Source organism: Heterodontus francisci, chromosome 12 (assembly GCF_036365525.1).
Source record: "Heterodontus francisci isolate sHetFra1 chromosome 12, sHetFra1.hap1, whole genome shotgun sequence".
NCBI lineage: Eukaryota > Metazoa > Chordata > Chondrichthyes > Heterodontiformes > Heterodontidae > Heterodontus > Heterodontus francisci.
Window position 1 is genome coordinate 63,787,453 of NC_090382.1, and position 20,655 is coordinate 63,808,107.

Sequence of the window (20,655 nt, forward strand, 5' to 3'; positions counted from 1 at the left end):
CACACATTTAACATTGCTGCAAGCCTCACAGCTACATCTCACAGCTTGCAAACACTGCAAGCTATTCAACCATTCCAGCCACATCAGCCAAACAGATTGCACAACACTCACTGACACACCTCCCTCTCTCTTGCAGGACAAGGTGGTGCACAACCAGAGGCAGCAGGAGCTAATTGGAGGGGGCAGGCATCCCTGCGTATCCAGACCCTCATGGAGGAGATGAAGCTGGTCATTATTGGGACACCCATTGCTGAGGCTGTGGCCTGCAGAGGCACTGAAACCATCGAAGATGGCAGCATCCTCGTTCTTAATCCTCCTTCTCACATCCTGCCTTCTCTTCTGATTTATAAACTCCAGATGATATAAGCATGCAACTCTTACTTTCCCCCCTTCCCTGCACCACAACTTTTCTCTTGTGGCTTTTTTCTTTCAGATACCAAAGAAGTGCAACCTGGCCAAGCAGTGGTGGAACAGCAAGAAGACATTGATGATGAAGACGCAGCATCATCACTTGATTTCATACTCATAGCCACCAGCTCAGGTACTGACACTGTGCATATCTTATGTTCTATTTCAGAAAGCCAGGCAGTGAAGGACAGAACTGGGTCCTAATCTTTGTACACTTTATAATAACAGAGATACACATTACAAACATGCATCTCCAAATCCAACAACCACAGTTTCAGAGTAAATGTTTCTCTCTTCACAGATGCTGCCAGACCTGTTGAGTATTTCAAGTGTTCTCTGTTTTTATTCCAGATTTTCAGCATCTGCAGTATTTTGCTTTTAACCATAGTTTCAGTTTGTTCCTGTAAATAGGAGCACAAGTGAATCCCCAGTTAATGCCCACCACCTGAACCCAATTAAATACTCAATTGCCATGCAATTAATATCTTATAGGATAGCATAGAGGCTATATCTGCAAGTGGTGAGACATAGACCACATGTAGTATGCAGCTAGAGCAGGGGGCAAGGATAGCGCAGGTGCCAACTTGCCTGAGGGTAAGGTCCTGCTGTAGAGGACTTATATGAACACTTTAATGGGGCAGCATACAGAAGAATGCTGATGTGTATTGTTACAACAAGGTGAGGCAGGAGTCTCGGACTCCCCTATCAGCCTTTTCCTGGTTTGGCCCTAACAGGGTTTAACTTTTAAATACACCATGTTTTAGCTTCCCTGTCAGTGAGTCCTTGTTCACTGCTCTCTAATTGTAAAGGCAAAGAAATCAACCAGACAGGTTTCCTCAGATTTAAACAAGAAAGGTGCAAGTTTATTAACCTTAAAACTCTAATTCAATTAAAACTACTAAAAATACACGACACAACCATGCTAGCATGCATACGCGATAAACACACACACAAAAATGGACACAGAGGAAGAGAAAAAATTAAAGGGGAAAGGGTTTGAAGCTGGAGTTCAGCTACTGGTTTTGGGTTTGATGTAAAGTCTTTAATTGAAGTGAAGTCTTGCAGTTCTCGTTGGGGCCCAGTGCACACTTTCACACTCATTTCACTGATCTTCTGTCTTGAGGCTTAAGTTACTCCTGTGCATTCCTGGAACTTTGCTTGAGAGAGAGGGAGAGACCTTCCTTCTCTTTGGTCTTCAAATTTCAGTCTCTCCCTTTCTGTGTGGCACAATTCAGAAAACCCCCAGGTTGCCAGCAGACTAGACATGTGACTAGCTCCTTATTTGGAACAACCTTTCCGACGAGGTTTGTGTAATTCGTCCAAGCTTACCAGATGCTCTCAGTGATGGGGGTGGGTGGGGGGTGCGGTGTGGAATGCTGGCTTTTACACATTCAATGTTACTTGATCAAAATTCATCTGGCTAATTGCTAATTGAATCAGGGAGGCACTCCCATTGTCTTCTTCCTGCAACTGTCTTTTAGAATGCAAATGTGCAGCCATGTTTTCAGCCACTGTTGTGGTCTTTTTAAACAAGTTATTTCAAGTCCAATAACAGTTCAAAAATAATGTTCTATATGACGAAATTAGTATGTCTAATTTTGGAAGGTGTGGTTTTCATCACAGTATGCACAATGAAATGCTTGGTGCATTGGGTAGACTGCTAGAAATCCTGTGGTCATTGTTAAAGAGCATGGAGGAGTGCAGACCCAATTCAGCACAGGGATTTGTGTAGAGCTTGTAGCCCATCCTTTCCAGCATGGAAGCAGTGGCCAACTCCATCAGCACACTTGTGGATCCAACCATGATGCAGCGTCTGATAGCCGATGTCTCAGCTTCCATTGCAACACCAGTAGCTTCCACCAGAGGTTTGAGTTCTGCAGCAAAAGCTCAGATTGAAGTCATAGAGTCATAGAGTTATACAGCACAGAAACAGGCCCTTTGGTCCAACGTGTCTGCGTCATGCAAGGTCAGATTGTTGCTACGTCATCACTGTGGATTACAGTGCACAAAGGCTCTTGCAGGGTCTCATAGCAGTCCAGCAAACTATCCTCCAACAGAATACTAGGATTGCTGAAGTGCTGCCTCCAGGGGAGTGGCAGTGACTCCGTCGAGCATGAAACTGCGTCCACCCTCAGGATGACAGCATTCATTCTCCCAACTGCTGCCATTCCGCCTGCGCCCTTGCTGTTGCCTTTCAGCTGGCCAGTCCAGACTCCTGCCACCCATGCCAAGGTGATGCAGTCTGAACCCAGGCCTTCTATGACCAGTGCTGTTCAAGGGTAATCTGCAGTCTCACCCATTGAGAGTCAACAGCCTTCCATTTTCCATTCTGCAGTTACTAGTGTAGCACTGCATAGAATCACTAGGCCAGGCACAGGCATATGCGAAGACAGACACTAAGGGAATGCACAAAGGTGATTAGTTGAATTTTGTATGCAATGGAATGTTTTCACTTATGAATTTGGTTTGGATTGTTTATATTATGGTGGCTTTATTTTGAATTGTAGCCGAGAAGACACTGTGATCGTCAGTGACAGTGGGAAGGTAAGTTTGATGAATTGAGGTTGCAGGTACTGATATCGCACTTGGATGATATCTTCACAGACAGCTCAGACAAAAATGGGCTGTCTAGATTGCCTCCTCGGTTCCTCTTCTTTCTGCTCCTTCTCTTCCTCTTCTTCTTCTTCAGGCTCCTGCTCCTTGGCTGCTCGCCATATATATAGCCACATGGACTGTCCCCTCATGATGCCAAGGTTGTGCAGCATGCAGCAGACCACAAGGAATCTTGACCCTGCTCTGTCAAGTACTGCAGGGCTCCTCCAGAACAGTCCAGGTAGCAGAATTGTTGTTTCAGCATGCCGCTGATCTACACTATCACATTTCGTGTGGCAGCATGCTTTACACATGGAATCATAGAAATATGCAACTCGGAAGGAGACCATTTGGCTTATCGTGTCCATGCTGGCCAAAAAAGAGTTATCCAGCCTACTACCACTTTCCAGCTATTGGTCGATAGCCTTGTAGGATAAAGCACTTCAGGTGTATTTTAAATGCAATGAGGGTTTCTGCTTCGAACATCCTTTCAAACTGTGAGTCAGACTCCACCACCCTCTGGGTGAAAAACATGTCTCCTCGACTCCCCTCCAGTTCTTCAGCCAATTACTTTAAATCTATGCCCCCTGATTATTGACTTCTCTGTGAAAGGAAATAGATCCTTCCTATCCGCTCTATCTTGGCCCTTCATAATTTTATACACCTCAATTAACTCTCCACTCAACCTCCTCTGTTCCAAAGAAAACAATCCCACTTGTCCAATCTTTGCTCATAGCTAAAGTTTTCCAATCTGGCAACATCCTCCCAAATCTCCTCTGTACTCTCTCTAGTGTGATCACATCCTTCCTGTTATGTGGTGACCAGAGATGTAGACAGTGCTCTAGTTGTGGCCGAACTAGTATTTTACATAAGTTCCAGCATAACCTCCCTACTCTTATAATAAAAACAAGAAATGCTGGAACCACTCAGCAGGTCTGGCAGCATCTGTGGAAAGAGAAGCAGAGTTAATGTTTCGGGCCAGTGACCCTTCTTCGGAACTGACAAATATTAGAAATGTCACATATTAAGCAAGTGAGGTGGGGGTGGGGCAAGAGATAACAAAGGAGAAGGTGTAGATTGGACAAGGCCACAGAGCTGACCAAAAGGTCACGGAGCAAAGGCAAACAATATGTTAATGGTGTGTTGAAAGACAAAGCATTAGTACAGATAAAGTGTTAACGGACTGAATATTGAACAGCAGCAAGTGCAAACATGAAAAAAAACAGTGGGTAAGCAAATTGAACAAACTAAGGTGAAATGAAATAAATGCAAAAAAAAGGTTGTAAAAAATGAAAAAAGAAAAAAAGAAAAAACAACTAAAAATGAAAGTAAAATGGGGGGCTGTCATGCTCTGAACTCAATGTTCAGTCCGGCAGGCTGTAGTGTGCCTAATCGGTAAATGAGATGCTGTTCCTCGAGCTTGCGTTGATGTTCACTGGAACACTGCAGCAATCCCAGAACAGAGATGTGAGCATGAGAGCAGGGGGGAGTGTTGAAATGGCAAGCAACTGGAAGCTCAGGGTCCTGCTTGCGGACTGAGCGGAGGTGTTCCGCAAAGCGGTCACCCAGTCTGCGCTTGGTCTCCCCAATGTAGAGGAGACCACATTGTGAGCAGCGAATACAGTATACTACATTGAAAGAAGTACAAGTAAATCGCTGCTTCACCTGAAAGGAGTGTTTGGGGCCTGGGATAGTGAGGAGAGAGAGGAGGTAAATGGGCAGGTATTACACCTCCTGCGATTGTAGGGGAAGGTGCCATGGGACGGGGACGAGGTGGGGGTAATGGAGGAGTGGACCAGGGTGTCGCATAGGGAACGATCCCTTCGGAATGCTGACAGGGGAAGGGAGGGGAAGATGCGTTTGGTAGTGGCATCACGCTGGAGGTGGCGGAAATGGCGGAGGATGATCCTTTGGATATGGAGGCTGATGGCGTGGAAAGTGAGGACAAGGGGAACCCTGTCATGGTTCTGGGAGGGAAGGGAAGGGTTGAGGGGAGAGGTACGGGAAATGGGCCGGACACGGTTGAGGGCCCTGTCAACAACAGTGGGGGGGAATCCTCGGTTGAGGAAAAAGGAGGTCATACCAGAAGCACCGTCATGGAAGGTAGCATCATCAGAGCCACTTACCCGCACTTGATCTCTTCATTGAAAACTGTCGGCGAGACATTGGTCATCTCAATTTCTCTGCCTACCTCACTCACTCTAACCAGTCCCCTTCTGAACTTGAGGCACTCCATTCTCTCAGGTCTGACCCCGACATGGTCATCAAACCTACAGACAAGGGTGGTGCTGTTGTTGTATGGCGTACTGACCTCTACCTTGCAGAAGCTCAATGCCAACTCACAGACACTTCTTCCTACCTCCCTCTGGGCCATGACCCCATCACCGAACATCAAGCCACGGTCCAAAGGACTGTCACTGACCTCATCTCCTCTGGAGATCTTCTCCCTACAGCTTCCAACCTCATAGTCCCGCAACCCCGGACAGCCCGCTTCTACCTCCTTCCCAAAATCCACAAACAGGACTGTCCCGGCAGACCCATTGTGTCAGCCTGCTCCTGCCCCACTGAACTTATTTCTTCCTATCTTGACTCTATCTTTTCTCCGCTGGTCCAGTCTCTTCCCACCTACATCCGTGACTCTTCTGACGCCCTACGTCATTTTGACAATTTCCAGTTTCCTGGTCCCAACTGCCTCCTCTTCACTATGGAGGTCCAATCGCTCTACAGCTCCAACCCCCACCAGGATGGTTTGAGGGCTCTCCGCTTCTTCCTGGAACAGAGGCCCAACCAGGCCCCATCCACCACCACCCTCCTCCGCCTGGCTGAACTTGTTCTCACATTGAACAACTTCTCCTTCAACTCCACGCACTTCCTTCAAGTAAAAGGTGTCGCTATGGATATCCGCATGGGTCCTAGTTATGCCTGTCTTTTTGTGGGATATGTCGAGCATTCTTTGTTCCAGTCCTACTCAGGCCCCTTCCCCCAACTCTTTTTCCAGTACATTGATGACTGTATCGGTGCCGTTTCCTGCTCCCGCCCCGAACTGGAAAACTTTATCAACTTTGCTTCCAATTTCCACCCTTCTCTCACCTTTACATGGTCCATCTCTGACACTTGCCTTCCCTTCCTCGACTTTTCTGTCTCCATCTCTGGGGATAGGATGTCTACTAATATCCATTATAAGCCCACCGACTCCCACAGCTACCTCGAATACACTTCTTCACACCCTACCTCCTGTAAGGACTCCATTCCATTCTCCCAGTTTCTCCGTCTCCGACGCATCTGCTCTGATGATGCTACCTTCCATGACAGTGCCTCTGGTATGACCTCCTTTTCCCTCAACCGAGGATTCCCCCCCACTGTTGTTGACAGGGCCCTCAACCGTGTCCGGCCCATTTCCCGTACCTCTGCCCTCAACCCTTTCCCTCTCTCCCAGAACCATGACAGGGTTTCCCTTGTCCTCACTTTCCACCCCATCAGCCTCCATATCCAAAGGATCATCCTCCGCCATTTCCGCCACCTCCAGCGTGATGCCACTACCAAACGCATCTTCCCCTCCCTTCCCCTGTCAGCATTCCGAAGGGATCGTTCCCTCCGCGACACCCTGGTCCACTCCTCCATTACCCCCACCTCGTCCCCGTCCCATGGCACCTTCCCCTGCAATCGCAGGAGGTGTAATACCTACCCAATTACCTCCTCTCTCCTCACTATCCCAGGCCCCAAACACTCCTTTCAGGTGAAGCAGCGATTTACTTGTACTTCTTTCAATGTAGTATACTGTATTCGCTGCTCACAATGTGGTCTCCTCTACATTGGGGAGACCAAGCGCAGACTGGGTGACCGCTTTGCGGAACATCTCCGCTCAGTCCGCAAGCAGGACCCTGAGCTTCCAGTTGCTTGCCATTTCAACACTCCCCCCTGCTCTCATGCTCACATCTCTGTTCTGGGATTGCTGCAGTGTTCCAGTGAACATCAACGCAAGCTCGAGGAACAGCATCTCATCTACCGATTAGGCACACTGCAGCCTGCCGAACTGAACATTGAGTTCAATAATTTCAGAGCATGACAGCCCCCCATTTTACTTTCATTTTTAGTTGTTTTTTCTTTTTTTCTTTTTTACATTTTTTACAACCTTTTTTTTGCATTTATTTCATTTCACCTTAGTTTGTTCAATTTGCTTACCCACTGTTTTTTTTCATGTTTGCACTTGCTGCTGTTCAATATTCAGTCCGTTAACACTTTATCTGTACTAATGCTTTGTCTTTCAACACACCATTAACATATTGTTTGCCTTTGCTCCATGACCTTTTGGTCAGCTCTGTGGCCTTGTCCAATCTACACCTTCTCCTTTGTTATCTCTTGCCCCACCCCCACCTCACTTGCTTAATATGTGACATTTCTAATATTTGTCAGTTCCGAAGAAGGGTCACTGACCCGAAACGTTAACTCTGCTTCTCTTTCCACAGATGCTGCCAGACCTGCTGAGTGGTTCCAGCATTTCTTGTTTTTATTTCAGATTTCCAGCATCCGCAGTATTTTGCTCCCTACTCTTATATTCTCTGTCTCGGCTAGTGAAGGAAAGTATCCCAAATGCCTACTGAACCACCTTATCTACCTGTCCAGCTACCTTCAGGGATCTTTGGGCATGCACTCCAAGGTCCCTCTGCTTCCGTGCACTCTCAGTATCCTACCATTTATTGTTTTCTTTCTTGCCTCGTTTGCCCTCCCCAAATACATTACCTCAGACTTTTCTAGTAGGAATTCCATTTGCCACTTTTCTGCCCACCTGACCAGTCCATTGATATCTTCCTACAGTCTACAGCTTTCTTCCTCACTATCAACCACGAGCCAATTTTTGTTATCTGCAAACTTTTTAATTATGCCCCCTACATAAAATGTATGCACGCTGCACATGTGTGCATGAGTTGTGCATCGGAGTCTTCAACCATGTCATTAGCGGATAGCCCTGTAACTCAGTCGGCTCCCTTTGGTTTGATGTGGTGGCTCAAATGCAGCTAGCATTACTGACTGCCGGAGAATAAAGGCACCATGACTGTTGCCAGGATACCAGGTATTGACCTGCGTGATTCTCATGTTTATTTCAGCATTGTGGCCAAGAGGATGCTGTGATGGTCAGTGACAGAGGGAAGGTAAGATGTGGGATTGTTGAATGGGGAATTAGGATTGTACTCACTGGTACTGCAGTCAGATTAGCTGATCACGGGTAGCCTGAGCGGAAAGGGATGTGTTGGTTGCCTCTTCCTTTCCTACTACTCCTCAGCTGCTTTCTGTATTTTTTTTTATTCATTCATGGGATGTGGGCGACGCTGGCCAGGCTAGCATTTATTGCCCATCCCTAATTGCCCTTGAGAAGGTGGTGGTGAGCTGCCTTCTTGAACCGCTGCAGTCCATTTGGGGTAGGAAGACCCACAGTGCTGTTAGGAAGGAAGTTCCAGGATTTTGACCCAGTGACAGTGAAGGAACGGCGATATAGTTCCAAGTCAGGATGGTGTGTGACTTGGAGGGGAACTTGCAGGTGGTGGTGTTCCCATGTATTTGCTGCCCTTGTCCTTCTAGTTGGTAGAGGTCACGGGTTTGGAAGGTGCTGTCTAAGGAGCCTTGGTGCATTGCTGCAGCGCATCTTGTAGATGGTACACACTGCTGCCACTGTGCGTCGGTGGTGGAGGGAGTGAATGTTTGTAGATGGGGTGCCAATCAAGCGGGCTGCTTTGTCCTGGATGATGTTGAGCTTCTTGAGTGTTGTTGGAGCTGCACCCATCTAGGCAAGTGGAGAGTATTCCATCACACTCCTGACTTGTGCCTTGTAGATGGTGGACAGGCTTTGGGGAGTCAGGAGGTGAGTTACTCGCCTCAGGATTCCTAGCCTCTGCCTGCTCTTGTAGCCAAAGTATTTATATGGCTACTCCAGTTCAGTTTCTGGTCAATGGTAACCCCTAGGATGTTGATAGTGGGGGATTCAGCGATGGTAATGCTGTTGAATGTCAAGGGGAGATGGTTAGATTCTCTCTTATTGGAGATGGTCATTGCCTGGCACATGTTTGGCGCAAATGTTACTTGCCTATTATCGGACCAGGCCTGGATATTGTCCAGGTCTTGCTGCATTTCTACACGGACTGCTTCAGTATCTGAGGAGTCACGAATGGTGCTGAACATTCCCACTTCTGACCTTATGATTGAAGGAAGGTCATTGATGAAGCAGCTGAAGATGGTTGGCCCTAGGACACTACCCTGAGGAACTCCTGCAGTGATGTCCTGGAGCTCAGATGATTGAGCTCCAACAACCACAACTATCTTCCTTTGCGTTAGGTATGACTCCAGCCAGCGGAGGGTTTTCCCCCTGATTCCCATTGACCTCAGTTTTGCTAGGGCTCCTTGATGTCATACTCGGTCAAATGCTGCCTTGATGTCAAGGGCAGTCACTCTCACCTCACCTCTTGAGTTCAGCTCTTTTGTTCATGTTTGGACCAAGGCTGCAATGAGGTCAGGAGCTGAGTGGCCCTGGCAGAACCCAAACTGAGCGTCACTGAGCAGGTTATTGCTAAGCAAGTGCTGCTTGATGGCACCGTTGATGACACCTTCCATCACTTTACTGATGATAGAGAGTAGGCTGATGGGGCGGTAATTGGCCGGGTTGGGTTTGTTCTGCTTTTTGTGTACAAGACATACCTGGGCAATTTTCCACATTGCAGGGTAGATGCCAGTGTTGTAGCTGTACTGGAACAGCTTGGCTAGAGGCGCGGAAAGTTCTGGACCACAGGTCTTCAGGACTATTGCCGGAATATTGTCAGGGCCCATAGCTTTTGCAATGTCCAGTACCTTCAGTCGTTTCTTGATATCACGTGGAGTGAATCAAATTGGCTGAAGTCTGGCATCTGTGATGCTGGGGACTTCAGGAGGAGGCCAAGATGGATCATCAACTCGGCACTTCTGGCTGAAGATCGTTGCAAATGCTTCAGCCTTATCTTTCACACTGATGTGCTGGGCTCCCCCATCATTGAGGATGGGGATATTTGTGGAGCCACCTCCTCCAGTTAGTTGTTTAATTGTCCACCACCATTCACGGCTGGATGTGGAGGACTGCAGAGCTTAGATCTGATCCGTTGGTTGAGGGATCGCTTATCTCTGTCTATCGCATGCTGCTTACGCAGTTTGGCACACAGATAGTCCTGGGTTGTAGCTTCACCAGGTTGACACCTCATTTTGAGGTATGCCTGGTGCTGCTCCTGGCATGCCCTCCTGCACTCTTCATTGAACCAGGGTTGGTCTCCTGGCTTGATGGTAATGGTAGAGTGGGGGATATGCCGGGCCATGAGGTTACAGATTGTGATTGAGTACAATTCTGCTGCTGCTGATGGCCCACAGCGCCTCATGGATGCCCAGTTTTGCATTGCTAGATCTTTTCGAAATCTATCCCATTTAGCATGGTGATAGTGCCACACAACACGATGGATGGTATCCTCAATGTGAAGGTGGGACTTCGTCTCCACAAGGACTGTGCGATGGTCACTCCTACCAATACAGTCATGGACAGAAGCATCTGCAGCAGGCAGATTGGTGAGGACGAGGTCAAGTATGCTTTTCCCTCGTGCTGGTTCCCCCACCACCTGCCGCAGACCCAGTCTCGCAGCTATGTCCTTTAGGACTCGGTCAGCTCGGTCAGTAGTGGTGCTACCGAGCAACTCTTGGTGATGGACATTGAAGTCCCCCACCCAGAGTACATTTTGTGCCCTTGCCACCCTCAGTGCTTCCTCCAAGTGGTGTTCAACATGGTGGAGTACTTAGTCATCAGCTGACGGAGGGCAGTGGTGGTAATCAGTAGGAGGTTACCTTGCCCATATTTGACCTGATGCCATGAGACTTCATGGGGTCCGGAGTCGATGTTGAGGACTCCCAGGGCAACTCCCTCCCTACTGTATACCATTGTGCCACCACCTCTGCTGGGTCTGTCCTGCCGGTGGGACAGGACATACCCAGGGATAGTGATGGCAGTGTCTGGGACATTGTCTGTAAGGTATGATTCCGTGTATACTTGATAATACGGGCTATGCCCTCACAATGGCAAGGTTGTGCAGGATACAGCAGACCATGACGAATTGTGACATGCACGCTACTGCAAGATTCCTCCACAGCTGTCCAGGCAGCAGAAGCATTGCTTGAGCACCCCAATGGTCTGCTCGATGATAGTTCAGGTGGCAGCATGGTTCTCATTGTGTGCATGCTGCCCAGATGTGGTTGAATTGTGCCATGGGCCAAGTGGTCAGCAGTCAGCCCATATCACCCAGCAGCCACCCTCTGGTTTGACGTGGTGGCTCAAATTCTGATGGTATAGTGAACTGGCACAGAATAAAGTCATCATGACTGCTGCCAGGATACCAGGCTTTCATTTGCATGATGAGCTGAGTATGGTCACACTCCAACTCCACAGTCAGGGAGTCAAACCCGTTGCTGCTAGTATACATCTCTGCATTTAGACCTAGCACCCACAAAGCCACGGGTGTGCAGTCAATGGCACCCTGCACCATGGGGAAGCCTGCTATCCTGATAAAACCGCATGCATGCTCAGCCTACTTCTCTCTGGCCAAACAGAATTACTATGTACTCCCCTATCCTGGCATGAGGAGCATCAGTGGCCTCCCTTATACAGCAGTGGATGACAAACTGGGAAATGTTAAACATGTTGTCTGCTCCAGCCTGAAAGGATCCCGACAGGAAGAAATTCATCGCCACAGTCACCTTCCACTGGCAGTGCTGTCTTCGCCCTCCTGTTGGGATGCAGGTCTGCCCATAAGAGGTGGCAGATTTCATTAACCACTTTATTCATAAAACGTAAATGCTGCACACTTGTTCCTCTCTGAGGTTGAGGTAAGAGAAATGTTCCCTGAAGGCTGTGGTTGGATAAGGCCTCCTGCTGAGAGCTCTTCTCCCCAAGCTGATGAGGAAGAACCCATGACTGAGAACAAGTGGTCTGAGCAAAACGTTTCACATGCACCACTACTCTCTGGCACCTTACCAAGTTTAAGTAGTAATAGAAAACTCACAGCATTTCGACAAACTTCAGCAGCAGCCAGTAGAAATCAATCAGCAACTAACCTGAAAGTAATTGATGATCCCTTTAAATAGCACTAGTAGAGGGGGTCCTTCCTGTTACTGAATGCTTGTTCAGCTGTCGTGTTTAAGAGAGGGCATTAGCTGGAATGTCAAGGTTGAAAATGGCACCACTGCCATCAAATCAGCATTACACGCTGACAACTGTCACGATCTGCCTACTCTACAAACTTCCAGCGCTGCTCCTAACACTCGCGATAATGGTCTCACCAAAATGGTGTCTGGCGCAGGCCACACCAGAAGTGTGCGTGCATGATGGGAACACCATTTTGCAACCAATATCGCACCTGTAGCACTGAAAATACAGGTCCTAGTGAGTTGGTACAAGGGACCAAGAATTTCTGTTGAATATGCTTAGTCATAATATTTATCTGTAATCATGGTTGACCTTTTTGTTAGTTGCATTTTTCTTCTTTACTCTTCACAAAGTATGTCTTCAGGTTGTCAGCATTACCACTTGTTGCTATACTTGTTTTTTAATTGGAAGGATAGTACAATTAGGATGAGGGCTTCTCTGCATCTGCTTTCTCTATGTCATGATGGTAAGTTGCTGCAAGATGGACAACTTTTTTTTCACCGTGTGGAATTGACCAAAATTGGTGAAATTTGAAAAGTTAGTTGAATCGTGAATGCTTGCTACATTGGCACACAAACTTTTCCTGGAGTTTTAAGGAAATTGACTTGTATTATTCCATATTAATAAATTATTGAGTATGAAGTTGAAATGTAACAATACTCTTCCTCTTACTTGGAGTTTCTGTAGATTGTAGGCTACCAGCATCTTGTGAAGTTGTCTCACCACTTATCACTGACGAATTTGGATGCTCTGTTGTAACAGCTGTCGTCTTTCCACTGCTCATTGTTCCTAAAGCATAACATTCATAGGACAGTTTTCTATTATCCATTAATAAAAGATTAATGACCAGCTTCAGTGCTACTACACTAATCATTTTCAAAGCTGAGGATGGTCAGAACCATATTGCCAGGTACCAACAGCCAGTGAAGTGCTTTTGGTTGTCAGTTTTGTACTGGACAATTGTTCAACATTGGGAGGAGGGGCACTGAAAACAATGGGGGGACCTGGGGTAGGAGGAACACAGGGGCAAATGGGCAAGGAGACAGTCAAGGATGCCGCTGGGGGCAAAAGGCACAGGTGATATTTTTTCTTTTAAATGTTGATGGTGGCTTCCCTGATCAAGTGCTGCAACCATAATATGGGGTGGCTGCCTAATTTGCATTGAAGTCAGGGGCCTGATAAGTCCATCCTGTACACAGGCCGTCATCCCCTTGTTCACTCACAGCCATTTCAGGTTCTGCTAAATGCCTAGGACGTATTGTAGCCTGTCAGCATCTAAAAGATAAATGGATGGACAGTTCATCAGAAGAAACAAAATATGAAACTGTCCATCCAAAACCTGAACCCATCCTTTCTCTTTCAGATGATGATAGAACTGCAATGTTTTTCCAGCATTTTTGTTTCTTACTGAAATACTCAACAAAGCTGTTCCAATGTCAATCACAATGTATTCTTTATAGTCTATTGGAAAATATGGAATTTATTGTGACATTTTATTTCCTCTTAGAGATCATATTTTCATAAAAACAATTCTCAGGTTTAAGGTAGTTCAATCATAGGGTGTACATTCAGAATCATAAGGGAAGTTAGGAAGGAAATAGTGAAGGCTCTGACAATAATTTTCCAACATTCACTGGAAAGGAAATTATGCCAGTACTAAGGATGGAAAGTGTGACTCCCATCTAAAAAAAAAAGACAGAGATAAGTCAGGAAAACATAGAACAATTAGTTTTACCTCAGTTTTTTGCTAAATTTTTAGAGTGAATAATGTAACATCATTACGAAGCACTTGTGGAATCATGAATTAAGTCAAGTGACTTTCTAAATGGCAGGTCATGCTGAATCAACCTTATAGAAATATTTGAAATAATAACAAAGGATATATAAAGGAATTGCAATGGTGAAGTTTACATAGATTTTCAACATACCTTTGAAAAGATACCATACAAGAGACTTTTGTATATGGAATTAAGGGGAGTGTAGCCATATGTGCACAGACTGTTGGAGAGGAGAAGGCAATGGATAGAGGTAAGAGAAAGTTTCTTGTATTGGAAGTCTGGAAAGCTGTAACTAGTGGTATTTCATAATTGTCTTTGTCAGAGCTGCTGTACATAAATAAATGATCTCAACTCAGGAATTGAGTGAACAATATAGAAATTATTTGATGAGACCATATTAGGACACAGATAAGGCAAATTGTGATGAAGATTGTGGAAAAACTGCAGGAAGAAACATTGAAACATAGAAAATAGGAGCAGGAGTAGGCCATTCAGCCCTTCGAGACTGCTCCGCCATTCATTATGATCATGGTTGATCATCCAACTCAGTAACCTGTTCCCGCTTTCCCCCCATATCCTTTGATCCCTTTCGCCCCAAGAGCTATATCTAACTCCTTCTTGAAAACATACAATGTTTTGGCCTCAACTGCTTTCTGTGGTAGTGAATTCCACAGGCTCACCACTCTCTGGGTGAAGAAATTTCTCCTCATCTCAGTCCTGAAAGGTTTACCCCATATCCTTAGACTATGACCCCTGGTTCTGGACTCCCCCACCATCGGGAACATCCTTCCTGCATCTACCCTGTCAAATCCTGTTAGAATTTTATAGGAAGACATAGGTAAGTGAGGAGGATCGGCAGAGAAGTGGCAGATGCAGTTCAATGTGCAGAGATCTTGGAAGCAAGAATATATGCAAGAAGTAAACCTTAAATTAAAAGATTTTAAATGCAGTAGAAGAGTAGAGTGACCTTGGTATACAGAATACCGATTATCAAAGGTGTCAGTACGCATAGATAATTCAATACAAAAGAAATGGGAAAGTTTAACTTTGTACTAAGAGGCAAAAAACACAATAGTGCAGACATAGTATTGAATCTGCAAGAAATTTTAGCTAGACAACAGCTGGATTGCATTGTATACAATCTTGGGTACTCTATTATTTGAAGGATCAAAAAGCAAGGCAATTCTGCAATTTATGTTCACAAGGAATTTACCAAGAATGAGTGTTTATATTAGAATATTTAATGCTAGATTACTTCTATTTGTTTGGGATATAGTAATGAGAGGACAGACATTGAAAAGTATTGTAAAAAGAATTAAGAGTGATGTAGAAAACCTATTACAATTTGGAACTCTGCCACAAAGCTGCTACACTTTTTAATGATGCTGTGGTGGTTAAAATCATTGTCAATCAATTTCTTAAGAAGAATTAGGGATTATGACTTTGTCATTTATTAACCTCAATGTGTTTGATTGTCTAGTACAAACAATACAATGTAACAAGTACCTGTTAATGTTGTTGGATTCGTCTGGGAAGTTGTCAGAAAATTTGCAGAGTTATTTGTGACATTACCTGAAACAAGAAATGAAGAGAAATGTTATAAGATATTTTAACAAATTTAATCAAAGCTGAGCTGAGTTTCTTTCAACACTTCATTTTAAATTTAGGTTAATTTTACAATTTGAATATTCTCTGTACTTACAGACTTAACAGATTTAACAAAACTACCAATAAACACTATTACAAAAGCAAAATACTGTGAATGCTGAAAATCTGAAATAAAAACAGAAAATGCTGGAAATACTCAGCAGATCTGGCAGCATCTGTGGAGAGAGAAACTGAGTTAAGGTCTGTGATGATGACCTCCTATGTATTTGCAGCATTTTCTGTTTTTATTACTGCCAATAAACTCATTAAAATAAATTAAAAGTGCTCTTTATACAAAAAATAATTGAATCGAAATATCTGGATAATAATTAGTTCAAATAAACTCTATGTACTCAGAGATTTTGATGAAAGCCTAGGAAAATAGGAAGATAGCAACCTTAGGGGAGGATGTTTAGAAATAGCTTTGTTCTGCAAAGAGTCCTTGGAAATCGCAGTATCACCAGCCAGTATTATCAACCTCATTCTCTATGTTCAGTATCCCTGTTTCCAAGGATGGATATGATTTAATCAAAGGTCTTGCATCTTTTAAGAAGCTCTGATGAGCAAAGGTTAATAGGCAGTGCCCCTGGAGGTTCTGGTTCTGGTCCTGGCATTAATGTCTTTGGTCTGAATGTTGTGTATTTGAACTACAAAGGATATTGGGTGTAATAAAAACAGAAAGTGCTGGAAAAACTCAGCAGGTCTTGCAGCATCTGTGGAGAGAGAAGCAGAGTTAACATTTTAGGTCAGTGAAGTCAGGTCAGTTCTGCAGAAGGGTCAGTGACCTGAAACGTTAACTCTGCTTCTCTCTCCACAGCTGCTGCCAGAGCTGCTAAGTTTTTCCAGCACTTACTGTTTTTATTTTGGATTTCCAGCATCTGCAGTATTTTGATTTTATTTAAGGATATTGGGTGATTCAGACCTAAGGCATGGGGGTTAGGCCTCGTTGAAAAAAAACTCACACTTCGATGATTAATTGTTAAACATTTAACTGTTTGGTGTTTCAATTTGTATCTGTTTATTAGTAATAAATGCAGAAACCTTAACGGAATCAGTGACATGTATTTAACTTTAGTTATTTATATCGCCACTGTGCTATCTTTTTTCATTCATTATTCTACATTACTTGTACCATTATATTTGTGTTGGCTTGAAGTCCAATCCCAGTAATCTCCACATAAGAGAGATTTAAGGAGTTAAAGTCCACATATGACACCCAAGAGACAATGAAAAGAATGCACTATGCAAAAACAATGGGGGTAATTTTGACTTAGTGCAATAATGTAAAGTAGGTGTTATATGACCAGTGAGAAAGGGGTCTAGGGTTCCCTTCAGCCTTCACCTGGTCTTACCGGAACAGGGTTTAATTTGTAACACACCGTTTTTTTAAGTTCCCCCTTAGTGAATCCTTGTTCACTAACTTCCAATTATAAGGCAAAGAAACTAGTCAAACAGGTTTTCTTTGGTTTAAGGAAAAAAGGTTGAACTTTATTAAACTTAAACTCTAATTCGGTTAACGCCTAGGGATACGCTAGCATTCATACATGATACACACATGCAGATCGAGACAGAAAAGAGCAGAAGAAATAAAGTGGAAAACTTTGAGGCAATATCTGAAGATAATTTGGTTACTGTTCTTCGAGGTCGCTGTAAAGTCCTTGATTGTAGGTCGGTCTTGCTTTTCGTTGGGGCCCAGTATTCTTCTTAAACCTTGTTCGATGTAGGAGACTTTTCTGTCTTGAAGTTCATGTGTCTTCAGTGGGTTCAGAGGCTTGTGAAAAATAGATGGGAGCAGACAGGAGATGTCTTCTCAATCCAGGAGCAAACAGTCTTTCTGAGTTCAAAAAAACTGTCTGTGCACAATTCAAAAACTCCCCAGTTGGCCAGCAGGTTAGTCACATGACCAACTGGTTTACCCACTTCAGTGTTTGTGAATTTTCTTGTCCTAGCAAACCCTGGAATGTCTCTTCTTACATGCAATACCTGGTGATCAAAGTCCCTTTTAGGGTAAGTGGATAAGGGAAGTAATCTCTCTTGTCTCCATTGTTATGCAAATGTCCTCCATCCAAGTGTCTGGCAGCCCTTGTAACAGGCCTTCTCTTCTTCCCAGCAACAATTTGAAATTTAATGTCCATATAGCGAAATTTATGTGCCTCATTCTTGGCAGGCGGGGGCCCAGCATGACATAGGCAATAGCAAATCAGCATCCCAATTTATATGTCTTCCAATTCTTATTTCCACTGAAGTCAGGAGAGATGTGAAATGGGCTGCAATTTGCCATAACCCATTTTATACTATCACACAAATTATCCCTAGATGTGTGAAGATCAATAATTAATAAATAGAAATCAATTCAGAGAAACTGAGAACAGGAATAAAAGGTATGGAATTTTTCAACAAATCAAAAATGTAATACCCTTGTTTCAGCTGACCTAAGATAGATACTTGTGGCATTACAGATATCAGCAGTTCTACACCCTCACCAAGGTTCCTATGTTCCTAATCTAACACATTGGTAATGCTATTATCACATAACAGCTACCACCTTGAGACTGGTACCTGCTAACAGTAATGCAGAGCCAACAGACCTCAATCACATGACTGGCATGGCACTGTTCTTTGGGCAGGCAAATTGCAGTTCAACAGAGTCCAATGGCGGTTAAATTTTAATCTTAGTGAGGAGTCAATATCATTGTTGGATCTATGCTAACATTAAAAATGGCTGAAGGTCAAATTTAAAAATGTCCTAGATGATGAAAAGTTGTAGCAATATAGTAGCTGATGCAAAGCCAAAGCAGTGCAAAACTATCTTAAGAAGGAAACCACTTAATGGGAGGAGTTTTAATCAAAACATGTGAGTGAGCCTTGGTTCAGAAGGCTTGTTAAAATCAGCAAAGGTGCCAACACATCCGAAAGCTCGACCTCTGGGTTTAACTCGGGCGCAGTTTTGATGTGTGTGCATCACCTCCGCTGCAGAGGTGCATTACTGCTTATAATATTTTAAATGAGCCACTTTTGATAAGATTTTGACCAGCATCTAGATTTAACTTCACATGAAGGGGTTTCCCGAGCTTCCTGAAACTTGCCATTAAAACGAAAGTGCAAAGACTGAATGGCAATTCATAAGGCTCATTAAAAGTCAGGCAAATGGACATCAATAAATACTCAGTGTTCAAAGTTGCTTTTTTACCTCCCACTCAGAAAGGGTTTTGTTAAGAGGCTAATTTATGCACATTGGAAGTATTGAGACATGAGATTGGAAGTGGTTGGTGCCATGGATTTAAGGTAAGGGGCAGGAGGTTTAGTGGGGATTTGAGGAAATCTTTTTCACCCAGAGGATGGTTGAAATCTGGAACACACTACCTAAAGGGGTGGTAGAGGCAGGAACCCTCACAACATTTAAGACGTATTTAGATGAGCACTTGAAATGCAATAGCATACAAATTTATGGGCCAAGTGCTGGAAAATGGGATTAGAATAGATTGGTGCTTGATGGCTGACACAGACACGATGGGCCGAAGGGACTGTTTCTGTGCTGTATAACTCTATGACTCTATGACATGGCTGCCTTAGATTGGACCTCAGACTAGGAGCAAGTTGACCATTATCAGCAGCAACAGCCTGTTGTGGAGAGACTTACAGGTGGTCAGCAGAGAGTCAAGCAGCAGCAGAGAGGGTAGCAACAATGGGGTCAAACTCACAGGGAGCACTACCCGCGTAACAGGTTGTACAGGCAGAGGCTCCATTTCCATGGCCTCTCGGAGGTTTCCAGAGGCTGAGATTGTTGCATCAGGTGGTGGCAAACATTTGCTACCTTTTAGAAGAAGACCTACTCCCTGCTGGGCTAGATGGCCACATATTGCCAGCAGCTGTGAAAGTGATAACTGCTCTCAACTTTTTTGCCTCCAGATCTTTCCAGGGCGGTGCCAGAGACATATCCAGGATCTCCAAGCTGGCTGAACATAAATACATAAGGCATGTCACTGATGGGTTGTTAGCCAGGGACAGCAATTGTGTTAAGAACATAAGAAATAGGAGCAGGAGTAGACCATTCAGCCCTTTAAGCCCTCTCTGCCATTCAATGAGATCATGGCTAATCATCTACTTCAGCACCATTCACCTGCACTATCCCCATATCCCTTGATGTTTTTATTATGTAGACATCTATCGATCTCTGACTTGAATATACTCAATGGCTGAACCTCCACAGCCCTCTGGGGAAGAGAATTCCAAAGATTCACCACCCTCTGAGTGAAGAAATTCTTCCTCATCTCTGTCCAAAATGGCCTGCCTGTTATTCTAAGACTGTGCCCCCTGGTTCTAGACTCTCCAGCCAGAGGAAACATCCTTCCTGCATCTACCCTATCAGTCCTGTAAGAATTTTGTATGTTTGAATGAGATCACCTCTCATTCTTCTAAACTCCAGGACATCCAAGTCCCTTTGAATTTCAACACATCCCAGCCTCTCACCATTTAAGAAACTTTGTCTTTGATGATGCAAGTCAAAATGAGCAGGCGCTTGTGTTGGGGCTCTGTTTGGCTTCTCACAGGGGCAGGGCATCATGAACTGCACACGAGTCACAACCCCAGATCAACCAGAGGCCTGGACTAATACTCTGGAGACACAAGTTCAAATCCCGCCATGATAACTGTCGAGTTTTAATTCAAGAAATTTGAAATAAAAAGCTCATACACATAATGGTGACCATGGAACTACTGGATCGTTGTAAAAAAATCTGATTCAGTAATATCCTTTTGAAAAAATCTGCCACCCTTGTCCAGTTTGGCTGACATGTGACTCCAGACCCACAGCAACATGGTTGACTCTCAAGTGCCCTCTTAAATGGCCTAGCAAACTACTCAGTTGTGTAAAGTTGCTACGAAAAAGTCGAATAAGAATAAAACTGGACCCCAGCATCAACCTAGGCACCAGAAACAACAAAGGCGCACCCAGTCCAGTCGACCTTACAAAGTCTTCCTCACTAATATCTGGGGACTTGTGCTAAAATTGGGAGCCTAGTCAAGCAA

General features: G+C 44.5%; 1 protein-coding gene across 2 annotated transcripts in view; it reads right to left on the bottom strand.

The window, feature by feature from the left end:
• LOC137375608 (endothelial cell-specific chemotaxis regulator-like) overlaps positions 1–20,655 on the bottom strand; it is a 110,814-nt gene that overhangs the window by 30,940 nt on the left and 59,219 nt on the right. For both annotated transcript variants that reach the window (XM_068042979.1, XM_068042978.1), the window contains exons 2-3: positions 15,487–15,552; positions 12,875–12,991 (exon numbers count right to left, since the gene is read on the bottom strand). In XM_068042979.1, the coding sequence (XP_067899080.1) occupies positions 12,875–12,991; positions 15,487–15,552 (183 nt within the window). The remainder of the gene's footprint in view (positions 1–12,874; positions 12,992–15,486; positions 15,553–20,655) is intronic.